Source organism: Trachypithecus francoisi, unplaced genomic scaffold, assembly GCF_009764315.1.
Source record: "Trachypithecus francoisi isolate TF-2019V2 unplaced genomic scaffold, Tfra_2.0 Lachesis_group8, whole genome shotgun sequence".
NCBI lineage: Eukaryota > Metazoa > Chordata > Mammalia > Primates > Cercopithecidae > Trachypithecus > Trachypithecus francoisi.
This window is the reverse complement of record NW_022681473.1, coordinates 100,606,801-100,630,084: the sequence shown is the minus strand read 5'-3', so window position 1 is coordinate 100,630,084 and position 23,284 is coordinate 100,606,801. Positions and strand designations below refer to the sequence as shown.

At 42.2% G+C, this 23,284-nt stretch overlaps 1 protein-coding gene across 1 annotated transcript in view; it reads right to left on the bottom strand.

Annotated features, from left to right (window-relative positions):
• The window catches only part of FDX1 (ferredoxin 1), a 36,635-nt gene extending 14,382 nt beyond the window's left edge, over positions 1 to 22,253 (bottom strand). Inside the window, exons 1-2 of the mRNA XM_033204708.1 lie at positions 21,347 to 22,253; positions 15,371 to 15,495 (exon numbers count right to left, since the gene is read on the bottom strand). Coding sequence (XP_033060599.1) covers positions 15,371 to 15,495; positions 21,347 to 21,531 — 310 coding nt within the window. The 5' untranslated portion in view covers positions 21,532 to 22,253. The remainder of the gene's footprint in view (positions 1 to 15,370; positions 15,496 to 21,346) is intronic.
• Between the last annotated feature and the right edge of the window lie 1,031 nt (positions 22,254 to 23,284).

Sequence of the window (23,284 nt, the reverse complement as noted above, 5' to 3'; positions counted from 1 at the left end):
AAACAAAACCTATTCACAATTCACAAAACAGGGAGCATTTTTTTTTTTTTTTGCTTTTCACATATACAGAGAACCCTACAAAACAAACAAACAGTAGAAGATAACCTATAAAACTATAAAAGAATAAAGGATATAAAATAACAAATAACAAACAATAACTACAAGGCTAAAACTTGCAGCTGATCACAATATGGGCATACTAATACATGATGTATATGAAAGAATAAGGTGCAAAATTTATATAACTTATTATATACACTGCCCCAGAGTAATATTGGTGGCTGTCAGCTTTGAGTGTCTTTGTAAGTGGTTGGCTATATAAAAATAAATGAATAGAGAAAATGTGTATGTATATGTATGTATATATGTATGTGCATGTGTATATATCCATGGATATACACATATATGTAAACACAAAGTGATCACGTTTTATGAGAAATGCATTCTCAAAGATTTTGAGAATTGTACAAGTCCCATATTTCAAGAATTATTTTCTCAATGAAACAAACTAGAAAGTGGATTCCTAAAGTTTAAAAATCTAAACTCCTCAAACATTTTTGTTTTAAATGTATGAAGTCAAATTCTTTACATTACTATACCCACCTTTCAAATAACCAAAAATACATCATGTCTTACAGCAGGCCCGGGCCACAGGCTACACAAGCAGGTGAGCAGAGGGCGAGCGAGGGAAGCTTCATCTGTATTTACAACCACTCCCCACTGCTCGCATTACTGCCTGAGCTCCACCTCTGTCAGATCAGCAGCTGCATCAGATTCTCACAGGATTGAGAACCCTATTGTGATCTGCGCATGTGGGGGGTCTAGGGTGCACCCTCCTTATGAGAATCTAATGCCTGATGATCTGTTACTCTCTCCCATCACCTCCAGATGGGACCTACATCTAGTTGCAGGAAAAGAAGCTCAGAGCTCCCACTGATTCTACCTTATGATGAGTTGCATAATTATTTCATTATATGATACAGTGTAATAATAATAGAAATAAAGTGCACAATAGATGTAATGCACTTGAATTATCCCAAAACCATCCCCACCCCAACCTCGTCCAAGGAAAATCTGTCTTCCACGAAACCAGTCCCTAGTGCCAAAAAGGTTGGGGGCCACTGCCTTAGAAAATAGAATGGTAGTTACCAGCAGATGGGAGTGGGGGTGAGGAAATGAAACGAGCATGTGCTGTTCGAAGGGTACAAAGTTTCAGTTAGGAGGAATTTGTGTTTAACATGTCTAGCACAGGCCGGGCACGGTGGCTCATGCCTGTAATCCCAGTACTTTGGGAGGCTGAGGCAGGCAAACTTTTGAGGTCAGATGTTCGAGACCAGCCGGGCCAACATGGTGAAACCCCATCTTTCCTAAAAATACAAAAATTAGCCAGGTGTCATGGTGCTCATCTATAATCCCAGCTACTAGGGAGGCTGAGGCACAAGAATCACCTGAGCCCAGGAGATGGAGGCTGCAGTGAGCCAACATCATGCCACTGCACTCCAGCCTGGGTGACAGAGTGAGACTCTGTCTCAAAAAATTATTTAAAAAGAATTTTTAAAAATCTATAGCACAGCGTGGTGACTGCAGTTAATAATAATGTATTGTGTATTTCAAAAGTTACTATCAGTAAATTTCAGATGTCTCATCACAAACAATAACTGAGGCAAAGCACATTGTATATATGTATCAAAACATCACACTGTACCTACCCTATAAATACAATTATGATCGTCAATTTAAATCAATAATAATAACATATTTCATGCCTTAGCACCGAAAATAACCTGATTTAGAAACACGTTACAGCCACACTGATATTAGCCCCTGGGGCCAGCATTTTACCCACCATCCTGGCTTGGTTATACAACAATTTTCATGAACTTAAAAGTATATACATTTTAGTACTGCTTTGATTTTGTTGACATTTTGACTAACAATTCAGCGTTCTTTCTCCTAAACGAACAGTAATAGGTATCATGACAGGTTTTTGGCTTTCTTCCTAGCATTTTGTTACATCTAACCTCTGTTCCAAAATAACTCATTTTCAGATACATTTTTCAGTATTAGGACTTAATGCTTGGCTGAAACTGATACAGGCTTTAAAAATGATTTTAAATTAATAACCACAGTTTAAAATATCATCACCATAGTCAAGAAAATCATACAGATATTCAAATGTCTATAAACAGTGTGGTTCACATGGTGCTGACAAAGGATGGCAGGGGTTTATAAGCTAAAATGGTACATCTTTAGCTGCAGTAACAAACATAAAATTTACAACTCACACAGCCTGCCAGCTTAAAATTATAGGATTCCTGACAAAAGTTTTGGTTTTCACAATACTTCTGATTTTGCTAGAGGAAGAATCTCAATACTGTTAATCTGCACAATTTCAAATATGCATATAAAATGACATGAAGAATAGTAAAGCATGCTTACTAATTTCAAGGTTGGTGAACTCATGAACCAAGTTTTGCTTTTTTTAAACAGGAATAATGATAGTAAGCACTTGGGCAAATCCTCAGAAGTTCTAGCTGCGAAATTAATTCCTAGAGAAAGTCAGATCTCTGCAGACTGTTGTTCCTTTCCTTTCATGTAACTTCAGTGTTTGCCAATGGGAAAAGACATTTCGTGTGTATGCATCTCATATTAAGATCATTTTGTATTATCTACTACGATGCTGACAATACAGATTGCCCGCCCCGACACCCAACCCCTTTCCCAAACAAAAATCTAGAGGATGGCTGCATGGGAATATTATATATTAGAAATGGAAATTATGGGTAAACATAAAATCTAATTTTCTAGAGTAAAGATTGATCTAGCATAGTCAGAAATACATTATATCAATAGGGACTCAAGTATGAAGGGAAAAAATATAAACTTATACAAACACAATCAGGATCTTCTAATTTGTATAATTTCCCTCAAAACAGACACACGAAGAAAATAGGTAATATTGAAGAAAAAAATGTCTTGAGAGTAAACTAGGTAAGTTGAATTGCAGGTGCGTAACTGCCCCCTAGTGACAGAATATTATGATACACTCTGAAAACAGGTACCTGCATCATCCAAAAGACCTATATTAATATAAAAGTTGGCAATGAGAATGTTTATAAGTTTGCATTTTCCAAAATGTATGACTGTCCCTTCTTATTCATTTGTTCATTCACTACTTCATTTCATATACAATGAAGAATAAAATAGGAATGACTTTATCCCTCATCGAAGTTTATTGGGAAAGACACACAAGAAATACATAATTACTAAACTGTGACAAATACTATGAAACAAATGAACAAGATGCTGAGAAGGAGGATAATAGGTTCAAGATAACAAGAGAACCACTACTTTGGACTGGGTGGCTGGGAAAAGCCTTGCTAAGGAAGTATATAAATTGAGATTTGAGAGATGAAAAGCTAAATTTGGGGGATGGGAGAGAGAGGGATGTATCTCGAGGAGAGGGTGAAGTATCTACAAAGTCTCAAAGGTAGGATTTTGGGTGAGCTCAAGCTCTTGAGAAAAGGCCAGTATCACCAAAGTGAGAAAAAGGACAATGAGAAAAAAAAAAAAAAAGAGGAAGAGTGGCAGATACGGCCAGATAATGCAGAACCTTTTATGGTTGGGAATACAGATTTTATCCTATGTGCAAAGAAAGTCACTCGTGGTTTTGTTTTGTTTGAGAGTCTCACTTTGTTGCCAGACTAGACTGCAGTGGTGCGATCCCGGCTCACTGCAACCTCTGACTCCCTGGTTCAAGCAATTCTCCTGCCTCAGCCTCCCAAGTAGCTGGGATTACAGGCGCCCGCCACCACGCCCAGCTGGTTTTCTTGTTTGTTTTTTGGGGTTTTTTTTTTTTTGTATTTTTAGTAGAGACAGGGTTTCATTATGATGGTCAGGATGGTCTTGATCTCTTGACCTCGTGATCCACCCGTCTCGGTTTGTTTTTTTCTTTTTTTTCAAGATGGAGTCTTACTCTGTAACCCAGGCTGGAGTGCAATGGTGCAATCTCGGCTCACTGAAACCTCTGACTCCTGGGTTAAAGCAATTCTCCTGCCTCAGTCTCCCAAGTAGCTGAAATTATAGGTGCGTGCCACCACACCTGGCTAAATTTTGTATTTTTAGTAGAGACGGGTTTTCACCATGTTGCCCAGGCTGGTCTCAAACTCGTGACCTTGTGATCCGCCCGCCTAGGCCTCCCAAAGTGCTGGGATTACATGCATCAGCCCATGAGTGCCAGGCCCACTCATAGTTTTTAATCAGGGGACTGTTACGTCTGATTTCTGTTAGGACAAATTACCCGGCTGCTAAGCTCCAGAGTAGAAGCAAGTTAGCACAGTCCAGGCGCACAAAGGCTGGCCAGCCCCACGTGCTGACTGTAGGGATGGAGCCAACAGGAGGTGCTAGAGACGAATCTTGGGGGCACAACTGGCAGGAAGTGCCGATGGACTGGATGTCAGGTGGGGCAGAAAGGGGAAGGAATGGTGCTGTACGGTTTCAGGTTCGAGCAGCCGGGTGGTGCTCATTACTGAGCTAGGAAAGATTCGAGGAAGGACAGGTTACGTCAGGAGGAAAAAAGCCAAAAGCTGTTTTGAATATGTTAGATTTCCAAGAAGAGATGTAAAGCAAGAAGTTAGATCCGTAAGTCAGGGCTCAGAGGAGAGGTCTGAGCTAAGGATGTAAATTTAAGAGTTTATCCACATCTAGAAAGGATTTAAGGTCACAGAACGGATGAGATCACCCAGGGAGAAACTGTAAAGAAACTGAGTACTTTGGTCAGCCACGTTTGGGGTACGGTGTTCATCCGTGAGTAGGACGTATGACAAGTGTGGTATTCAGATGGGCTCCTGCATTCAGCCTCGGGAATTAATGAAGCAGCTGCCCCTATAATGTTGTGGTAATAAGCTCTTCTTTATAACGGTAACACTGCACCCTTCCTGATTTCACTTCTTTCAGCTTTACTCTAGAAAGAGGCTTAGGCTTAACTCTATCTTTGGTGAATCTAGTTTAGCTTACTTATCTCAAGCTTATCTTTAAATACAAAGATTTGTGGACATGTCAAGATACCTGATCTTTAAAGCTTTTCTTCTGAGTCTGAATATGTGAATTTCTATGATACCAGCAGAATTCTTTAATTACATTTACATTAAATTTTCTATATTTCTTGGGCATTGGGAAAAAAGATTATTTCAGTGCTTCTCTCTGTGTGATGATATCAAGTGTTAAATTCTTTTTAAATCTATTTTCAAAATTTGCTATAATGAACAATGAATCTGTATTAATACCTATGTTAACAATATTAGCTAATATTTATTTAGCAGTTGCTTGGATTTACTAATTTGATCTTTACAGCAATTTTATGAGGTAGATATTAATATTATCCCCGCTTTACAGATGAAAAGATGAGGTATGAGTAGGTTAGATACCTAACCCAATGTCACAAAGCTGAAAAAGTGATAGAGCTGGGAAAGAAGCCCAGGCAGGACATTCGTCCATTCCAACCAATGACTTTCAGAAAACACTTTGTTTAACTGTGATTCAGAGTATGAATTTCATTTTACATCATGACCCAGTACACACATACTTGTAAATAGCTAAATAAACATTTAATAAGATAATACCCTTGCAAAAGATGGTATGTTTTTATATGTTCTGTTCTTTTTGATTTCTTTAAAATGCTAGTTGGGAGTGACTAAATTGATTTCATGATCCTGTAATAGTTGCCACCTGCAGTTTAAAAAAAAATGGACTGTAATACATAGTCACAAGTGATGAAGAAAAAAATACTTTTAAAAACGTAAAAGAATACTTTCAAGTATTAAGATCATAATACTTGTGTTTTAATTTAAAAGAAATTAATATAAAGCAATCCACACAAATTATTTATGCAAAAAGCATTTTACACTATTTTGAGAATATGTAGCTTCATGTAAAACAGCAGTTGGAAGCCATTTAAATAAATGTTAAAAATCTGTCTTCACAATTTTTATCAAATAGAACATTTAAAGAGCTTTTGCTAACCTACAAAAATAAACAATACCTCATCAAAAAAATAGGCAAATAATACTGCCCAAAGCAATTTACAGATTCAACACTATTCCTATCAAACTACCAACATCGTTTTTCACAGAACTATAAAAAAACTATTCCAAAATTCATATGGAATCAATGCAGGGTAGATGAGCCCCAAAATTAGGGCTTAGCTCAGGAAGGTTCTTGGCTTTGCCCAGGAAAGGATTCAGGGCAAGCTGGTGGTGTTAAATAGCAACTTTCATTGAAGCAGCAGCGTACACCAGCAGCAGAGGTAGGACTCCTTGCAGAGCAGGGCTACCCCACAGGCAGTGTGCCCAAAGTAGCAGCTCACAGGTTGTTCTGCAGTTACATATATATATATACACACACACACACATATATACACACATACATATATACATATATATACATATATACACACACATATATACACATACATATTTTTATTTTTTTTTTTATTTTTTTTTTTATTTTGAGACAATCTTGGTCAGTCACCCAGGGTGGAGTACAGTGGCGCTATCTCAGCTCACTGCAACCTCCACCTCCCAGATTCAACTGATTCTTGTGCCTCAGCCTCCCAGGTAGCTGGGACTACAGGTGTGTACCACCACACCTGGCTAATTTTTGTATTTTTAGTAGAGATGGGGTTTCACCATGTTGGCCAGGCTAGTCTCAAACTCCTGACCTTAAGTGATCTGCCCGCCTTGGCCTCCCAAAGTGCCAGGATTACAGGCATGAGCCACCACACCCGGCCAGCACTTACTCTTTTTAAGAGACTCCCTATTCAATAATGGTGCTGGGATGTCTGGTTAGACATATGCAGAAGTCTGAACTTGAACTCCCTACCTTTCACCATATACAAAAATTAACCCAAAATGGATCAAAGATTTAAATGTAAGACCTCCAACTATAAAAAAGACAACCAAGGAAATACTCTTGTAGACATTGGATTGGCAAAGGATTTTTGGCTAAGTCCCCAAAAACAATTCCAACAAAAGCAAAAATTGGTAAGTGGGACCTAATTAAACAAAGAGCTTCCAGACAGCAAAAGAAACTATCAACAAAATAAACAGACAACCTACAGAGTGGAAGAAAATATTCACCAACTATGCATCTAACAAAGGTCTAATATCCAGAATCTATAGGGAACTTAAATCAACAAGCAAAAAACAACCTCATTAAAAAATAGGCAAAAGACATGAACAGATACTTCTCAAAAAAAGCCATACAAGCAGCCAACAAACATGAAAAAATTGCTCCACATCACTAATCATCAGAGAAACGCAAATCAAAACCACAATGAGATATCATCTCACACCAGTCAGAAAGGGTATTAGCTGTTGGCCGGGCATAGTGGCTCACACCTGTAATCCTAGCACTTTGGGAGGCCAAGGCAGGCGGATCACTTGAGGTCAGGGGTTCGAAATCAGCCTGGCCAACATGGTGAAACCCCATCTCTGCTAAAAATATTTTAAAAATTAGGTGGGCATGGTGGTAGACACCTGTAATCCCAGCTACTCAGGAGGCTGAGGCAGGAGAATCACTTGAATTAAGGAGGCAGAGGTTTCAATGAGCCGAGATCGTGCCATTGCATTCCAGCCTGGGCAACAAGAGCTACACTACATCTCAAAAACAAACAAACAAACAAAAGGATATTATTAAAAAATCAAAAAACAACAGATGCCATGTTAAATGATGTGGCAGGGAGGGAAGATAATCTAAATCCAATCATCTTTTTTTATACAAGAGATGCTAGTGCTGAAAGCTTCACATAATTTAAAACTTCAGTTGAGATAATTTTCCTACAGAAAAAAAAAAAAAAGGTAGAGGGGCAGGGCAGGGGTAAAGATGAATTTTCAGCACCCATAAACATCAGTCATTGCAGACTGAGGTACACTGCCACAGTTTTGTGCCTTCAACTATATAACCAGTTGTATTAGTCCATTTTCATGCTGCTGATAAAGATACACTTGAAACTGGGTAATTTATACAGGAAAAAGGGTTTACTGAACTTAGTTCCACAATGGCTGGGGAAGCCTCACAATCCTGGCGGAAGGCAAGGAGGAGCAAGTCACATCTTACATGGATGGCAGCAGGCAAACAGACAGCTTACGCAGGGAACCCCCCCACCCCTTATAAAACTGTCAGATATTGTGAGTCTTATCATAGAACAGCATGGGAAAGACCTGCCCCCAAGATTCAATTACCTCCCACTGGGTCCCTCCCACAACACATGGGAATTCAAGACGAGGTTTGTGTAGGAGGGGACAGAGCTAGACCATATCATTCTGCCCCTGGTCCCTCCCGAATCTCATGTCCACACATTTCAAAACCAATCATGCCTTCCCAACAGTCTTAACTCATTTCAGCATTAATTCAAAAGTCCACAGTCCAAAGTCTCATCCAAGACAAGGCAAGTCCCTCCTGCCTATGAGCTTGTAAAATCAAAAGCAAGTTAGTCACTTCCTAGCTACAATGGGGGTACAGGCATTGGGTAAACACAGCCATTCCAAATGTGAGAAATTGGCCAAAACAAAGGAGCTACAGACCCCATGCAAGTCCAAAATAAAGCGGGGCAGTCAAATCCTAAAGCTCCAAAATGACCTCCTTTGACTCCATGTCTCACATCCAGGTCACACTGATGCTAGAGGTGGGTTCCCACACTCTTGGGCAGCCCCACCCCTGTGGCTTTGCAGGATACAGCCTCCCTCCCGGCTGCTTTCATGGGCTGGCATTGAGTGTGGCTTTTTCAGGCATACCATACAAGCTGTCAGTGGATCTACCATTCTGAGGTTTGGAGAGCAGTGGCCCTCTTCTCACAGCTCCACTAGGCGATGCCCCAATAGGGATTCTGTGTGGGGGCTCCAACCCCACATTTCCCTTCTGCACTGCCCTAGCAGAAGTTCTCTGTGAGAGCCCTGACCCTGCAAAAAACTACTGCCTGGAACATCTAGGCATTTCTATACAACTTCTGAAATCTAGGCAGAGGTTCCCAAGCCCCAATTCTTGACTTCTGTACACTAGCAGGCTCAATACCACATGGAAGCTGCCAAGGCTTGAGGTTTGCACTCTCTGAAGCCACAGCCCTAGCTCTACGTTGGCCCTTTCAGCCACAGCTGGGACAGCTGGGACACAGGGCACCAAGTCCCTAGGCTGTACACAGCAAGGGGGCCCTGGGCCCAGCCCACAAAACTACTTTTTCCTCCTAGGCTTCTGGGCCTGTGCTGGGAGGGGCTGCCATGAAGATCTCTGACATGCCCTGGAGACATTTTCCCCAGTATCTCAGGGATTAACATTCAGCTCCTCATTCCTTATCAAAATTTCTGCAGCCGACTTGACTTTCTCCCCAGAAAATGGGGTTTTCTTTATCGCATTGTCAGGCTGCAAATTTTCCAAACTTTTTTAATGCTCTGTTTCCTTTTAAAACTGAATGCCTTTAACAGCACCCAAGTCACCTCTTGAATGTTTTGCTGCTTAGAAATTTCTTCTGCCAGATACCCTAAGTCATCTCTTAGGTTCAAAGTACAAGTCTCTAGGGCAGGGGCAAAATGCCACTAGTCTCTTTGCTAAAACATAGCAAGAGTCACCTTTACTCCAAAAACCAACAAGTTCCTCATCTCCATGAGACCACCACAGCCTGAATTTCATTGTCCATATCATTATCAGTATTTTGGCCAAAGCCATTCCACAAGTCTCTAGGGATTTCCAAACTTTCCCATATTTTCCTCTCTTCTCCTGAGCCCTCCAAACTGTTCCAACATCTGCCTGTTAACCAGTTCCAAGGTTGCTTCCACATTTGGGGTATCTTTTCAGCAGCACCCTACTCCTGGTACCAATTTGCTTAATTAGTCCATTTTCACACTGCTGACAAAGACATACCCGAAACTGGGTAATTTATACAGGAAAAAGTGTTTAATGGACTTTCACTTCCACATGGCTGAGGAAGCCTCACAATACTGGTGAAAGGCGAGGAGAAGCAAGTCATATCTTACACAGATGGCAGCAGGCAAGCAGAGAGCTTGTGCAGGGAAACTCCCTCCTATAAAACTGTCAGATCTTGGGAGACTTATTCACTATGACAAGAACAGCATAAGGAAGACCTGCCCCCAGGATTCAATTACCTCCCACCGGGTCCCTCCTACAACACATGGGAATTCAAGATGAGATTTGGGTGTGGACACAGCCAGAACATATCACCAGTATTGTTTTCCATTACCCTACACCAAGTGATTTTTTTGTGAGCTTAAAAATATTCCTACTGTAATGCCTTTTTAAAATCCTATTTTCTAAGCACTTTTGTCTATCCAGTATCTACTCCCAAATCAACAGCACCAAATGTCAGGCTGATTGTTTTGCCTTTTTCTGTGTAAGATCATGTTTAGCATCCATTCCAATGTTATTGATTTGGGATATATTTCAGTACCACACCATCACTAAATGAAAGTTTAGTTAACACTGTTATGAGATATTAAGATTTAAATTTTTCAATGGCATAACAGCCACAACTTCCAATGCACACAAACAACAGCATGGTTTACCCACTTCTGTCAAAGATCAGGAAATACATCTATCAGCTAAAGTGGCTCCACCATAGGGCAGAAATCAAAAAATTATTTGAAATAAATAAAAGCAGAGACACAAGTACCAAAATCTCTGGGATGCATCAAAAGCAGTGTTAAGATGAAGTTCAGAGCACTGAATGCCTACATTGAGAAGTTAGAAAGATCTCAAATAACAATCTAACATTAACCTAGAAGAACTTGAAAAACAAAAACCCCAAAGCTAGCAGAAGAAAAGAAATAACTAAACTCAAAGCAGAACTGAATGAAACTGAGACCCAAAAGGATCAAGAAAACCAAAGGTTGGTTTTCTGAAAGAATAAACTAAACAGATAGAGCAGTAGCTAGATTAACAAAGAAAAAAGAGATGATCCAAATAAGCTCAATCAGAAATGACAAAGACGGCATTGCAACCAATCCCATAAAGATACAAAGATCCTAGAGACTATTATTAACACCCCTATGCACATAAACTAGAAAACCCAGACACAGACCAAAGGAACAGAATAGAGAACCGAGAAATAAAGCTATTCATCTAGAAAATCTGATCTTTGACAAAGTCAACAAAAATAAGCAATGAAGAAAGAACTCCCTATTCAATAAATGGTGCTGGGACAGTTGGCTATTATATGCAGAGGAATGAAACTAGACCCCATCACTATATACAAAATTTAACTCGGCCGGGCGCGGTGGCTCAAGCCTGTAATCCCAGCACTTTGGGAGGCCGAGACGGGCGGATCACGAGGTCAGGAGATTGAGACCATCCTGGCAAACACTGTGAAACCCCGTCTCTACTAAAAAAAACAAAAAAAACTAGCCGGGCGAGGTGGCGGGCGTCTGTAGTCCCAGCTACTCGGGAGGCTGAGGCAGGAGAATGGCGTGAACCCGGGAGGCGGAGCTTGCAGTGAGCTGAGATCCGGCCACTGCACTCCAGCCCCGGCGACAGAGCAAGACTCCGTCTCAAAAAAAAAAAATTTAACTCAAAACAGATTGAAGACTTAAATGTAAGACCTAAAGCTACAGAAGTCCTAGAAGAAAACCTCAGAAATGGTCTCCTGGAAATTGGCCTTGGCAAAGAATTTATGACTAAGTCCTCAAAAGCAATTGCAACAAAAACAAAAATTGACAAATGGGACCTGATTAAAGAGCTTCGACACATTAAAGAAACTGTCAACAAAGTAAACACCCTACAAAATGAGAGAAAATATTCACAAACTATGCATGAGACAAAGGTCTAATATCCAGAATCTACAGGGAACTTAAACAGATCAACAAGCAAAAAACAAATAACCTCATTAAAAAGTGGGCAGAGGGCCGGGCATGGCGGCTCACACCTGTAATCCCAGCACTTTGGGAGGCCAAGGCGGGCAGATCATGAGGTCAGGAATTCGAGACCAGCCTGGCCAACATGGTGAAACCCCATCTCTACTAAAAATACAAAAAAATTAGCCAGGCGTGGTGGCATGTGCCTGTAAACCCAGCTACTCGAGAAACTGAGGTAGGAGAATTGCTTTAACCCGGGAGGTGAAGGGTGCAGTGAACCAAGGTCATGCCACTGCACTCCAGCCTAGGCAACAGAGTAAGACTCCGTCTTGGGGGTGGGAAAAAAAAGTGGGTAGAGCAGGCATGGTGGCTCACACCTGTAATCCCAGCACTTGGGAGGCCAAAGTGAACAGATCACTTGAGGTCAGGAGTTCCAGACCAGCTTGGCCGACATGATGAAACCCTATCTCTACTAAAAATACAGAAATTAGCTGGGCATGGTGGCGGGCACCTGTAATCCCAGCTACTCAAGAGGCTGAGACAGGAGAATCACTTGAACCCGGGAGGTGGAGGTTTCAGTAAGCCAAGATGACATCATTGCACTCCAGCCTGGGCGACAGAGCAAGACTCCGTCTCAAAAAACAAACAAACTAAAAAAAGCAAAGTAAACACCCTACAGAATGAGAGAAAATATTCACCAACTGTGCATCCGACAAAGATCTAATATCCAGAATCTATAGGGAATTTAAACATATCAACAAGCAAAAAACAAATAACCTCATTAAAAAGTGGGCAGAGGTCAAGCATGGTGGCTCACATCTGCAATCCAGCACTCTGGGAAATCAAGGAGGGCAGATCACTTGAGGTCAGGAGTTCAAGACCAGCCTGGCCAACGCAGCAAAACCCTGTCTCTACCAAAAATATAAAAAGTAGCTGGGCATGGTGGCACACCTTTATAATTCTAGCTACTCGGGAGACTGAGGCATGAGAATCGCTTGAACTTGGGAGGTGAAGGTTGCAGTGATCCGAGATTGTGCCACTGCACTCCAGCCTGGTCTCACTGTCGACGAACAAGTGGCCAACAAACATGACACATGAAAAAATACTCCACTCTGCAAACCAAAACCACAATGAGATACCATCTTGCACCAGTCATCAAGAGTATCATTAAAAAGTCAAAAAATTACAGATGTTGGCAAGGCTACGGAGAAAAGGAAACACTTAGCCAGTGCTGGTGGGAATGTAAATTAGTTAAGCCACTCGGAAAGCAGCTTGGAGATTTCTCAAAGGACTAAAAATGGAACTACCATTCAACCAAACAATCCCACTACTGGGTACATACCCAGGAGAAAACAAATTATTCTACCAAAAGACACATGCGCTTGTATGTTTACCTCAGCACTATTCATAACAGCAAAGAGCTGGAATCAATCTGGGTGCCCGTCATGGTGGATTGGATAAAGAAAATGTAGTACATATATACCACGGAACACAAAGCCATTAAAAAAAACAAAACTACGTCCTTTCCAGCAACATGGATACAGCTCAAGGCCATTGTCCTGAGTAAATTAATAGAGAACCAGAAAAGCAAAGTGTTCTCACTTAAAAGTGCAAGCTAAATACTGGGTCCCATGGACATAAAGTTGGGAACAGTAGATACTGGGCACTACCAGAGGGGGAAGGGAGAGGGGCAAGGAGGAAAACTACCTATTGGTTACTAAGCGTACTGCCTAGGTGACAGGATCATTCATACCCCAGACTTCAGCATCACATGATACATCCATTTAACAAACCTGCACATATACTCCCTGAATCTAAATAAAAGTTGGAAAAAAAAAAAAAGGACATGAACAGACACCTCTCAAAAGAAGACACAGACACAAAAGCAGCCAACAAACATATGGAAAAATGTTCAACATCACTAATCACCAGAGAAATGGAAATCAAAACCACAATGAGATATACCAATCTTGACTTCAAGACAGGTTTGAGTCTTAGCCCTCTCACTTGCTGTGTGTATAACCAGGGCAACTTAATTTCCATGAGACTCAGTTTCTTCAACTATCAAATGGAGAGCTAAAAAAAAAGTCTACTTCATTTAACATATGCTGGAATGTAGTATACACTCAAATTCTAGTTGTTACAATTATTTTAAAACTAGCAAAAAAAAAAAAAAATTAGATTTACATATCTAAGGCCAGGCATGGTGGCTCTTGCCTGTAATGCCAGCACTTTGGGAAGCCAAGGCAGGAAGATCTCTTGAGCCCAGGAGTTCAGGACCAGGTTGGGTAATGTGGCAAAACCCTGTCTCTACAAAAAATACAAAATTCAGCCAGGGGTGATGGTACACCTGTAGTCCCAGCTACTAAGGAGGCAGAGTCAGGAGGATCACTTGAGTCCAGGAGGTTGAGGCTGCAGTGAACTGTGATTACACCACTGTACTCCAGCCTGGGTGACAGAGCAAGATTCTGTCTCAAAAAATTTTTTAAAGATATTCAGCAAATATTATTGAGTGCCAACTCTCGACAAAGTCTACTGTACCTGAGTAACCTCATGGAGTAGTCTTTCAAAAACTAATAATCTAATAAGAGAGATAGCCATTCTCTCTAAAAAGGAAAACTGTTAAAAGCATTAACAAAGAGAGGTAGATTTAATAAATCATGGGAAAACCAAAGAAAGATAAATTAATTCTGATCTAGAAATGGTTCTTTAAAGGTAATGTGAACAGTGCCTTGAAAGAAGCAGAGTCAGATACGCTCCTTGAACCTTATTCCAGACCAGTGGTTCTCAAACTTAAACATGCATCCAAATCACACAGACAGCTGTTAAAACACACAATGCTGGACCTATCCCAGACTTTGTGACTCAGTAAGTCTGGGGCGGGGGCAGGGGTGGTGGGTGGTGGAGGAGTGCCTGAGAATCTCTATTTCCCAGGTGACACTCATGCTAATGGTCAAGGAAACCCTCTGAGAACTGCTAATCTAGACACACTGTGCTTGAACAAAACTGACAGGTGATATACAGGGTATGCCTCAGGGAGTATAAAAGGGCAGCTGCAGGAACACAGGCTCTGCACGTGTAGTTAAGGCATATGGTCAGAAGTCTAAAAATGAAAACTTTCTAAATAAATCACTTTCTAGGATAAGTTACCTTTCCTAGGAAGGCGAGCTGACATTCAAGATATTTAAGTACCCCTCTGTGCTATGACATTTATTCTCTCTAACCTGGTATCTTTTAACTCTACTCCGTACCGTCAGCTTTGCATCGCACACATAAACAGTAAGGTAATGAGGCCACAGCAGATTTCTGGTCATGAGTTATTTAAATCTACAAAGAACAGAACAACGGTGTCACTCTATTATTATTTATAAACAAGAATACAACACTAACACAACCCGAATGTTAATATTTTACCTAGCATGCTATAGGTTAAACTTCTTAAAAAAACAAAACAAAACAAAAATTTGAAACCTAACAGTTTCACTTATGCATTTTAAGAAATGTTTCATACTCACCAAAGCCATCAATATCTAGATTATTTTCAACCACAACATCTAGCAGAGAATCACCAACTTTTCCTTTGGTTGTTAATGTTTCACCATCACGGTTTATAAAGTGGACTGTTATTTTATCTTCTGAGCTGGAAAAGAAAGCAGTCCTTTAGTATTTTCAGTAATTTCAAAACATAATCCAAAATAATTGGTTTAAAAGCCTATAAGGCCTTAGAGTAGATGGGAATACAGGTGCCCAGCACCATGCCTGGCTAATTTATTTTCATTTTTTGTAGTGACAGGGTCTGACCATGTTACTCAAGCTGGTCTCAAATTCCTGGCCTCAAGCAATCTTCTCAATCTGGCCTCCTAAAACTCTGAGATGACAAGCCTGAGCCACCATGACTAGCCGAAAGTATTTTCTTTTCTTTCCAAAGCTTATTTGGGAAGAAGGCATCACAAATCAAAGGCATATATATCTACCCAGCTACCAGGTAATAAGCTCTACTACCTCATAGGAAACAGCAATGACTACCTGGTCAAATGGCCTCAGTATATGTCTCCCTAATAGTCACAGTTATAAAACATTTGGCAATTATTATCACTCATGAACTCTATTTTACTCTCATACAAGCCAGTGCAATAGCTTACACCTGTAACCCCAGTACTTTGAGAAGCTGAAGTGGGAAGATCGTTTGAGGCCAGGAGTTTGAGACCAGCCTGGGCAACATGGCAAGATCCCATCTTCACAAAAAATAAAATAATTAGCCAGGTGTGGTGATGTGATCTGTAGTCCCAGCTAATTGGGAGGCTGAGATGGGAGGATCCCTTGAGCCCAGGAGGAGGAGGAGGCTGCAGTGGGATATGACTGTACCACCACACTCCAGCCTGGGCAACACAGCAAGACCCTGTCATTTAAAAAGAAAAGGCCAAGTGTGGTGGCTCACACCTGTACAGGAGCACTTTGGGAGGCCGAGGCTGGGGACTGCTTGAGCCCAGGAGTTTGAGACCGGCCTGAGCAACATAGAGAGACCCTATCGCTACAAAAAATAAAAATAAACCTGAGATGGTTGTAGGTGTGTGAAAAATAAAGGGCATGGTGGTATTTACCTGTAGTACCAGCTACTCAGGGGGCTGAGGTGGATCATCTGAGCCCAGAAGTTCAGGGTTGTAGTGAGCTATGATTACACCATTGCACTCTAACCTGGCCAACAACTCAAGGGCCCGTCTCAAAAAAACCGTGAAAAAACATAGTCACATAACTCTCTGAAAAACACGAATGTGTCCATAAAAGACTAGACCAGGGTTGTAGTGAGTTTTTAAAAAGCAAATCATGGCCGGGCATGGTGACTCACGCCTGTAATCCCAGCACTTTGGGAGGCCAAGGCGGGCGGATCACCTGAGGTCAGAAGCTCAAGACCAGCCTGGCAAACATGGTGAAACCCCGTCTCTACTAAAAATACAAAAATTAGTCAGACGTGGTGGTACATGCCTGTAATCCCAGCTACTTGGGAGGCTGAGGCAGGAGAATCACTTGAACCCGGAAGGCAGAGGTTGCAGTGAGCTGAGACCACACCACTGCGCTCCAGCCTGGGTGGCGGAGTGAAACTCTGTCTCCCAAAAAAAAAAAAAGGAAATCATTCTGCTCTCAACACAACAACCGCTGTGCAAGTGCTACATAGACTACTATTGCTGACATTGTTTAATAGTTTTCTGCGTATTTGACATCTCATTTCAGTCCACATTGTATACTTACAAATCAAAGGGACTAGAAAAAGTTTTTTATTTGTTTGAATCTGTAAGAGAAATACCTCCTTACATGTTTTAAAAGATAGTATGTTAGCTATCAGCTAGCTGACTTAAATTTCCTTCACTTCTCACAAACATCCCTCCAAAACTTGAGAAGACATTATACTAGCAACTAGATCCTTATTCCTCCACCATTGGTCATTTTAATTTTTCCTCACACTTGAAAAGATTCTCTTCAACTTAAAATAATGAGTTGTTATTCTTACTACTACCAATAGATGGCAATAGCCCATCAAACAAATCTTTAATATAAGTAAAACTCAGAATTAAATAATTTCAGAGCCATCACTATCTCGAAAGTTATCAAGTCCAATGATCCCATTTCACAAATGAGGCAACTGAAGCCCCACTGGATAATGCCCTCCCTAATATTATAACACTGGAAAAAAACCAGGATTCTATTCATTAAAACTCATTAAAAGGGTGTGTTTGTTCAGGAATGTTCCTCAAAATTCAGGAATGTTCCTCAAAAGGGCCTGCGCTCTCCAACTTCTTTTCACAGCCAAAAATGCTTTAAAACTAGTATTCCCACATATTATTCATGATTTTCAATATGAATAACTGCCATTTTTTTCAAAGTAGAATGACTGAGAATGAAAATACCCCAGAGGCAGAGAGACGACTTTGGAGGTTATCAAAACAGTACAAACTAATCAAGGACGGAGAACACAGTGACTTAACAGACATCCAGGAGGTAGACCGAAAGGTTTTAGTGACCATCTACTTAAGCTAAATTGAAAAGTGGGGAAGAAAAACACTGGGATTTCCGGCTCATGCAATTAGGTGGTACCATTTAACCTAGATTTAAGACAGGAAGCAAAGGCGCTTTGGGGAAGACGGAAATAAGTTGAAGATTAGAGCTGCTGAATTTAATAATGAAAAAGCCGGGTAAGAATGTCCAAAAGCCAGATGGAAATAAGGGTATGGGTCTGAGCCCAGCAGAGAAGTCTAGAGATTTGACATCAACGAATGCCTGGTAGCTAAAGCTACAGGAAGTACATTAGAAAGAATTCTATCATTTATACACACTGAAAGCCAGAGGTTTTAGCGTTGTTGTTCTTCTGAAGCATTCTAGAATTAAGCTTACAGCAAAGGAATTCAAAATCTCTTTTACATCAGCCTCCTCTTCTATAAAATCAGGACAACATTAATCCTATAGTTCTGACAATGTATGCAAAATATGTAACACATAGTAGAATTCAACAAACACTGATTAATAACTTTTATTTAAAGACCAAGCCCTTTTGCTAAGAAGTCCAACCTGTTGGTCTGTATTAACAGTGAACAGCCCTACAAAAAACTGCCAAGTAAGAGTATTAACAGGTTTACCAAAGAATAGGAGAGGAAGTGGAAACGAAAGAAAAAAGTAATTCTTCAGTTGAAAGAGTATGGAACCTAAGAGTCAGAAGATGTAGACGCTATGCCGGGAGTGGTCACTTATACCTATAATCTCAATACTTTGGGAGGCTGAGGCAGGCAGATTACTTGAGGCTAGGGGTTCGAGACCAGGCTGGCTAACATGGTGAAACCTCATCTCTACTAAAACTACAAAACTTAGCCAAGTGTGGTGGCACGTGCCTGTAATCCCAGCTATTCGGGTGGCTGAGGCACGAGAATCACTTGAATCTGGGAGGCAGAGGTTGCAGTGAGCCATGATGGCACCACTGCACTCAGGTGAAGAGTACACCAAAATCACCACTAAAGAACGTACCCATTAACCAAACATCACCTGAGCCCCAAAAACGATTGCAATTTTAAAAATAAATAGAAATTAAAATTTTTTTTTAATTCACAAAATCTTCTTGAGTTCTAGTCCTAGTTTTGCCAGCTACTTAATATGAAATTTTTATTCCCATTTACCTACCCTCCCTACCTCATAGAATTGTCTTCAGAGTCACATGAAATAATACATGTGAAAGCTCTTTGCTACCTAAATCACTGCAAAATGTAAAGTATTGTGTCACGGTATTTTAGAGTAAAAGGAGTTTTTCTGACTCTCAATTACTGATAGCTTATCGAGTTGTTAAACTTCAAAGACAGAACTACAGTTTCTAGAACTGCTCTGCCTGGCCCTAAGAACTTTGTGCCATAACAAAGATGTTCTACACATACCTGCAATGTCCAGTACAGTAGCCACTAGCCACATGTGGCTACTGAGTACCTGAAATGTGGCTAGTGTAACTGGGAGATTGAATCTTTAATTTTATTTACTTTTAAGTATCTTAAACTTCAATAGCCATATGTGATTAGTAGCTACTGTATTGGACAGCACAAGTTTCATTAACACAGTAAGAACTGGAAAATCCAGTTGTAGCTCCAAGGTCTGTAACAGAAATGATAAGACCACGAATAGAAATTGTGCCAGGCCGGGCGCGGTGGCTCACGCCTGTAATCCCAGCACTTTGGAAGGCCGAGGAGGGTGGATCACGAGGTCAGGAGATCGAGACCATCCTGGCAAACACGGTGAAACCCCGTCTCTATTAAAAATACAAAAAATTAGCCGGGCGTGGTGGCGGGCTCCTGTAGTCCCAGCTACTCAGGAGGCTGAGGCAGGAGAATGGCGTGAACCCGGGAGGCGAAGCTTGCAGTGAGCCGAGATTGCGCCACTGCAATCTAGGCTGGGCAACAGAGCGAGACTCCGTCTCAAAAAAAAAGAAAAAGAAAAAAAAAAGAAATTGTGCCAATAAAGAGGGCAGCAGGATTATGAGGAAACAGATGTGCTCCCCTTTAAGACAACCTGACATATCCAAATCCAAAAAAACAAACCTGAGAAAGATAACTCCCAATTATTACAAAAACATTCATATTCCCTTGTACCAGTTACACAAGTATGTTCAGTATCTGTCCCAATTTATACAATTGTCTAAAACTCATCCATTTTATAACAGAAAGCAAGGCATCCACACAGATCAAAGGCAGGGAAGTTCAGAGGAAACAGGAACAAATAAATCTGGCTTGCCTTCTTCCTCATTTCCCCCAAAGTTCACACAACAAAAATGTATAGAGCACCCACTAGATAACGGGATTAGTGGGGAAAAGATGACTGAAAGTCTTACACCCTGCTCTCAGAGAGACCTTCTCAAGAAGAAACTAGAAAAAGCAGCATATAAATCCAACATACTCTCCCTCTAGTTCTCTATTCCTGCTACCCTACATCATGGGGTCAAAGGGCTGTTGAGAGATCTGCTTTATATAAATCGCCACCATGTTGCTAGCCTCCTTGCTGCTAGAAATCATGTGTAAATTTTATCTCTAGTATATCTAGGGAGTGTCTTTGAAAAACAAATACGCCCAAGAACCTAAAACTTCAACACATTTGGGGGAAATTGTTCACATCTCTTAAAATATTTAAAACAAAACCCTCTCAACATTGTGAGCCTAGGAGGTTGCTGCTGCGGCAGCTGCTGCTGCTACCACCAAGTGGGATTTACTGAGCCCGCACTATGTGCCAGGCACAAGACGACCCGTATCGCTGTATTAACTCATTTATTCTTCAATTAACCGTAGGAGGTCTAAACTGTTATCATCTTCAACTTGCAAATGGGGAAACTGGGTTCCTAAGGACTGACGAAGTTAGGCACGTCAGACAATCCGTGCCACAGCGAAGTTTCAAGTCCTGGCGGATTACTTCAACGCAGGGGCTTTCAACACTTGAGCAACTAGCAAAGGGCCTACAGAGCAGCAGAGGTTATGGGCTTGGTGTATTCTACCTGGACACCCCCTGACAAAGACCTGGGACCTAGGTGTCCTCCCAAAGCAGGGCAAGGCCAGGAAAGAAACGGCTGGCAGGAGTGTCAGGCCAGGACAGCAGCAGGGGAGCCTGTAGCGAAGGTCACTGCCAGTTTCGGGCAGAGCAAAGGTCAGATCCCAGACAAATCACACGGAGCACAAGCAGCAGCAAAGTCCCGGCTTTCCTGTGGGCACGGGAGGCGCTGGGAAAGGTAGCCGTGCATCCGGAGTCCCCGATTCCCGCCGGGATTGGGTAACACGGAAAGGAACTTTGCAGTGCGACGAGGCAGTGACGCCACCGAGCAGCGAGACGGAGCCGCGAGGGCACCCCAGAAGAGCGAGGCGAGAGGCAGGCCTCCGGGGTGTGGGCCCGACGCGTAGAAGGCGGCGGAACCACACTCGGCCGAACCAGCCAGGCGCCACCCACCGGGGACCCCGGCCCGCGTCCACACGGCGCCCTACCTGCTCCGCGCCCGCGCCGACACGCTCAGCGGTCGGCTAGCCCCGGCGCTCCTGCCCGGGCCCCGGCTCCTCAGCAGGCCGCTGACTCCAGCGCGGGACCCAGAGTGGTGCAGCCACCGGCCGGCTGGGCCGCCGAGTACCGCAGAAGCGGCGCGCAGCAGCCGGGCGCCCCCAGCGGCAGCCATCGCCCGCGGTCCGGATCTGCCGGAAGCGACGCAGGCCGCGGGCTGCGGCCGCGAGAGACTCCAAAGAGGTGGGGGCCGCAGCTGCGGCGCAGACGCCCGAGGGCCGTGGCGAAGAGCGCGGGGCTGGAGTGGCTGAGAGGCCCCACTGGGAGCAGCGCGCCGCGGCCCCGCGTGCCTTCCGGGTGATCTATAAAGACACTGGCGAGCGCAGAGTGCGGCCCCGCCCCGCGTCTCCCGCCCACGCCGCCCAGTCCCACGGGGCGGGGCCAGCGCAGGGGGCCTTTACCTATACTCTAGGTTCCCTCGTAGGCTGAGTGGTTTTTTAGCGCCTGGAGTTGCCGTGCGGAAACAAAGTATTTTAAAAGATAGCTGGACGTCTAGTGGAAACCGGTTAGCTAGACCACTGTGTTCTGTTCCGTGTCCCCCCATCCCCCAACCGTTAAAAAAAGAAAAAACTGGGAAATTGTGTCATCTTGGAGTCAAGTTAGAGCAAAAGTGAGTTCTGCGCACTGTAAAACAAGGACTGGGAAATTTTGGAAAATCTCAGAATGCTATTATGCAAAGAAATAATTATGACTGTAAAATTGTAAATGACAATAATGAATAGGCTTGGGGCTGCTGCAGAGGACAGGCAGCCATCCTAGACCTTGACTGGCAAATAAATGCTGGCTGAGTACATGAAACCCACGAGACTGAACAGGAAACTTTGTGATGAGCTGAGATTTCTTTCTTTTTTTTTTTTTTTGAGACGGAGTCTCGCTCTGTGGCCCGGGCTGGAGTGCAGTGGCCGGGTCTCAGGATGAGCTGAGATTTCTAAAAGACTTTCACAAAAACCAGAAAAGATGAACTTTAAAATACACTTTATCATGGTTAATGTGTTGTGGGAAATGCATGGGCTTTAAGGTCAGAAATAGCAATGCTCAGATCCAAGGTCTACTACTTTAGAGATCTGAGACCTTGGAAAAATTATTCTCCTAGAGGATCAGAGTTTCCATAACTCTCAAACACAGATAAGATGTTCCAGCCTTCAGGGCCATTCCGATGTTAAACAAATACGCAAAACATATAGTGCGTCACAAACCAGGAAGGCTACCACTTCCTGGGCCTTCCTCCATCAGGGTACTCATAATGAGGTTAAAGGCCAAAGTCGAGGGGATATTGCAGATATGCTAAACACAATCAGATACTTTTTTTTTTTTTTTCTTGATATGGAGTCTCTTTTGCCCAGGCTGGAGTGCAGTGGTGCGATCTCGGCTCATTGCAACCTCCGCCTTCCAGGTTAAAGTGATTCTCCTACTTCAGCCTCCCGAGTACCTAGGACTACAGGCATGTGCCACCATGCCCCACTAATTTTTGAAGATTCAAAACAAGAAAGTGTAAACCTAAGTAAAGTCTCTGCGTACAATGTATGGTGCTTTCTCGAACCCAATGGCAGAGAGAAGGCAATGGCTTCTAATTGCCTCAAATCTTTGGGTGAAGAAAAAGTCTGCGAAGGGCACAGCAAACCCTGACAAGTAATCTTGAAGAGGAGGTTGTAAAAGAGCAGTTAACTTTTTTTTAAAATAAGATCAAACCTCCAAGGTCGGATGAATTATTTGTAGGAAGAGAATTGGAGAGAAAAAAAAATTGTAGATGTTCTCTCTTCTCTCAGCCCTCCTGTAGCAAATACAGTTTCAACTCCTTTAAGGCACTTGACAGTTTTCTGCTTTGTAGAGTAGTTATTTGTATACATAGAGTAGTTGCATATATAGTT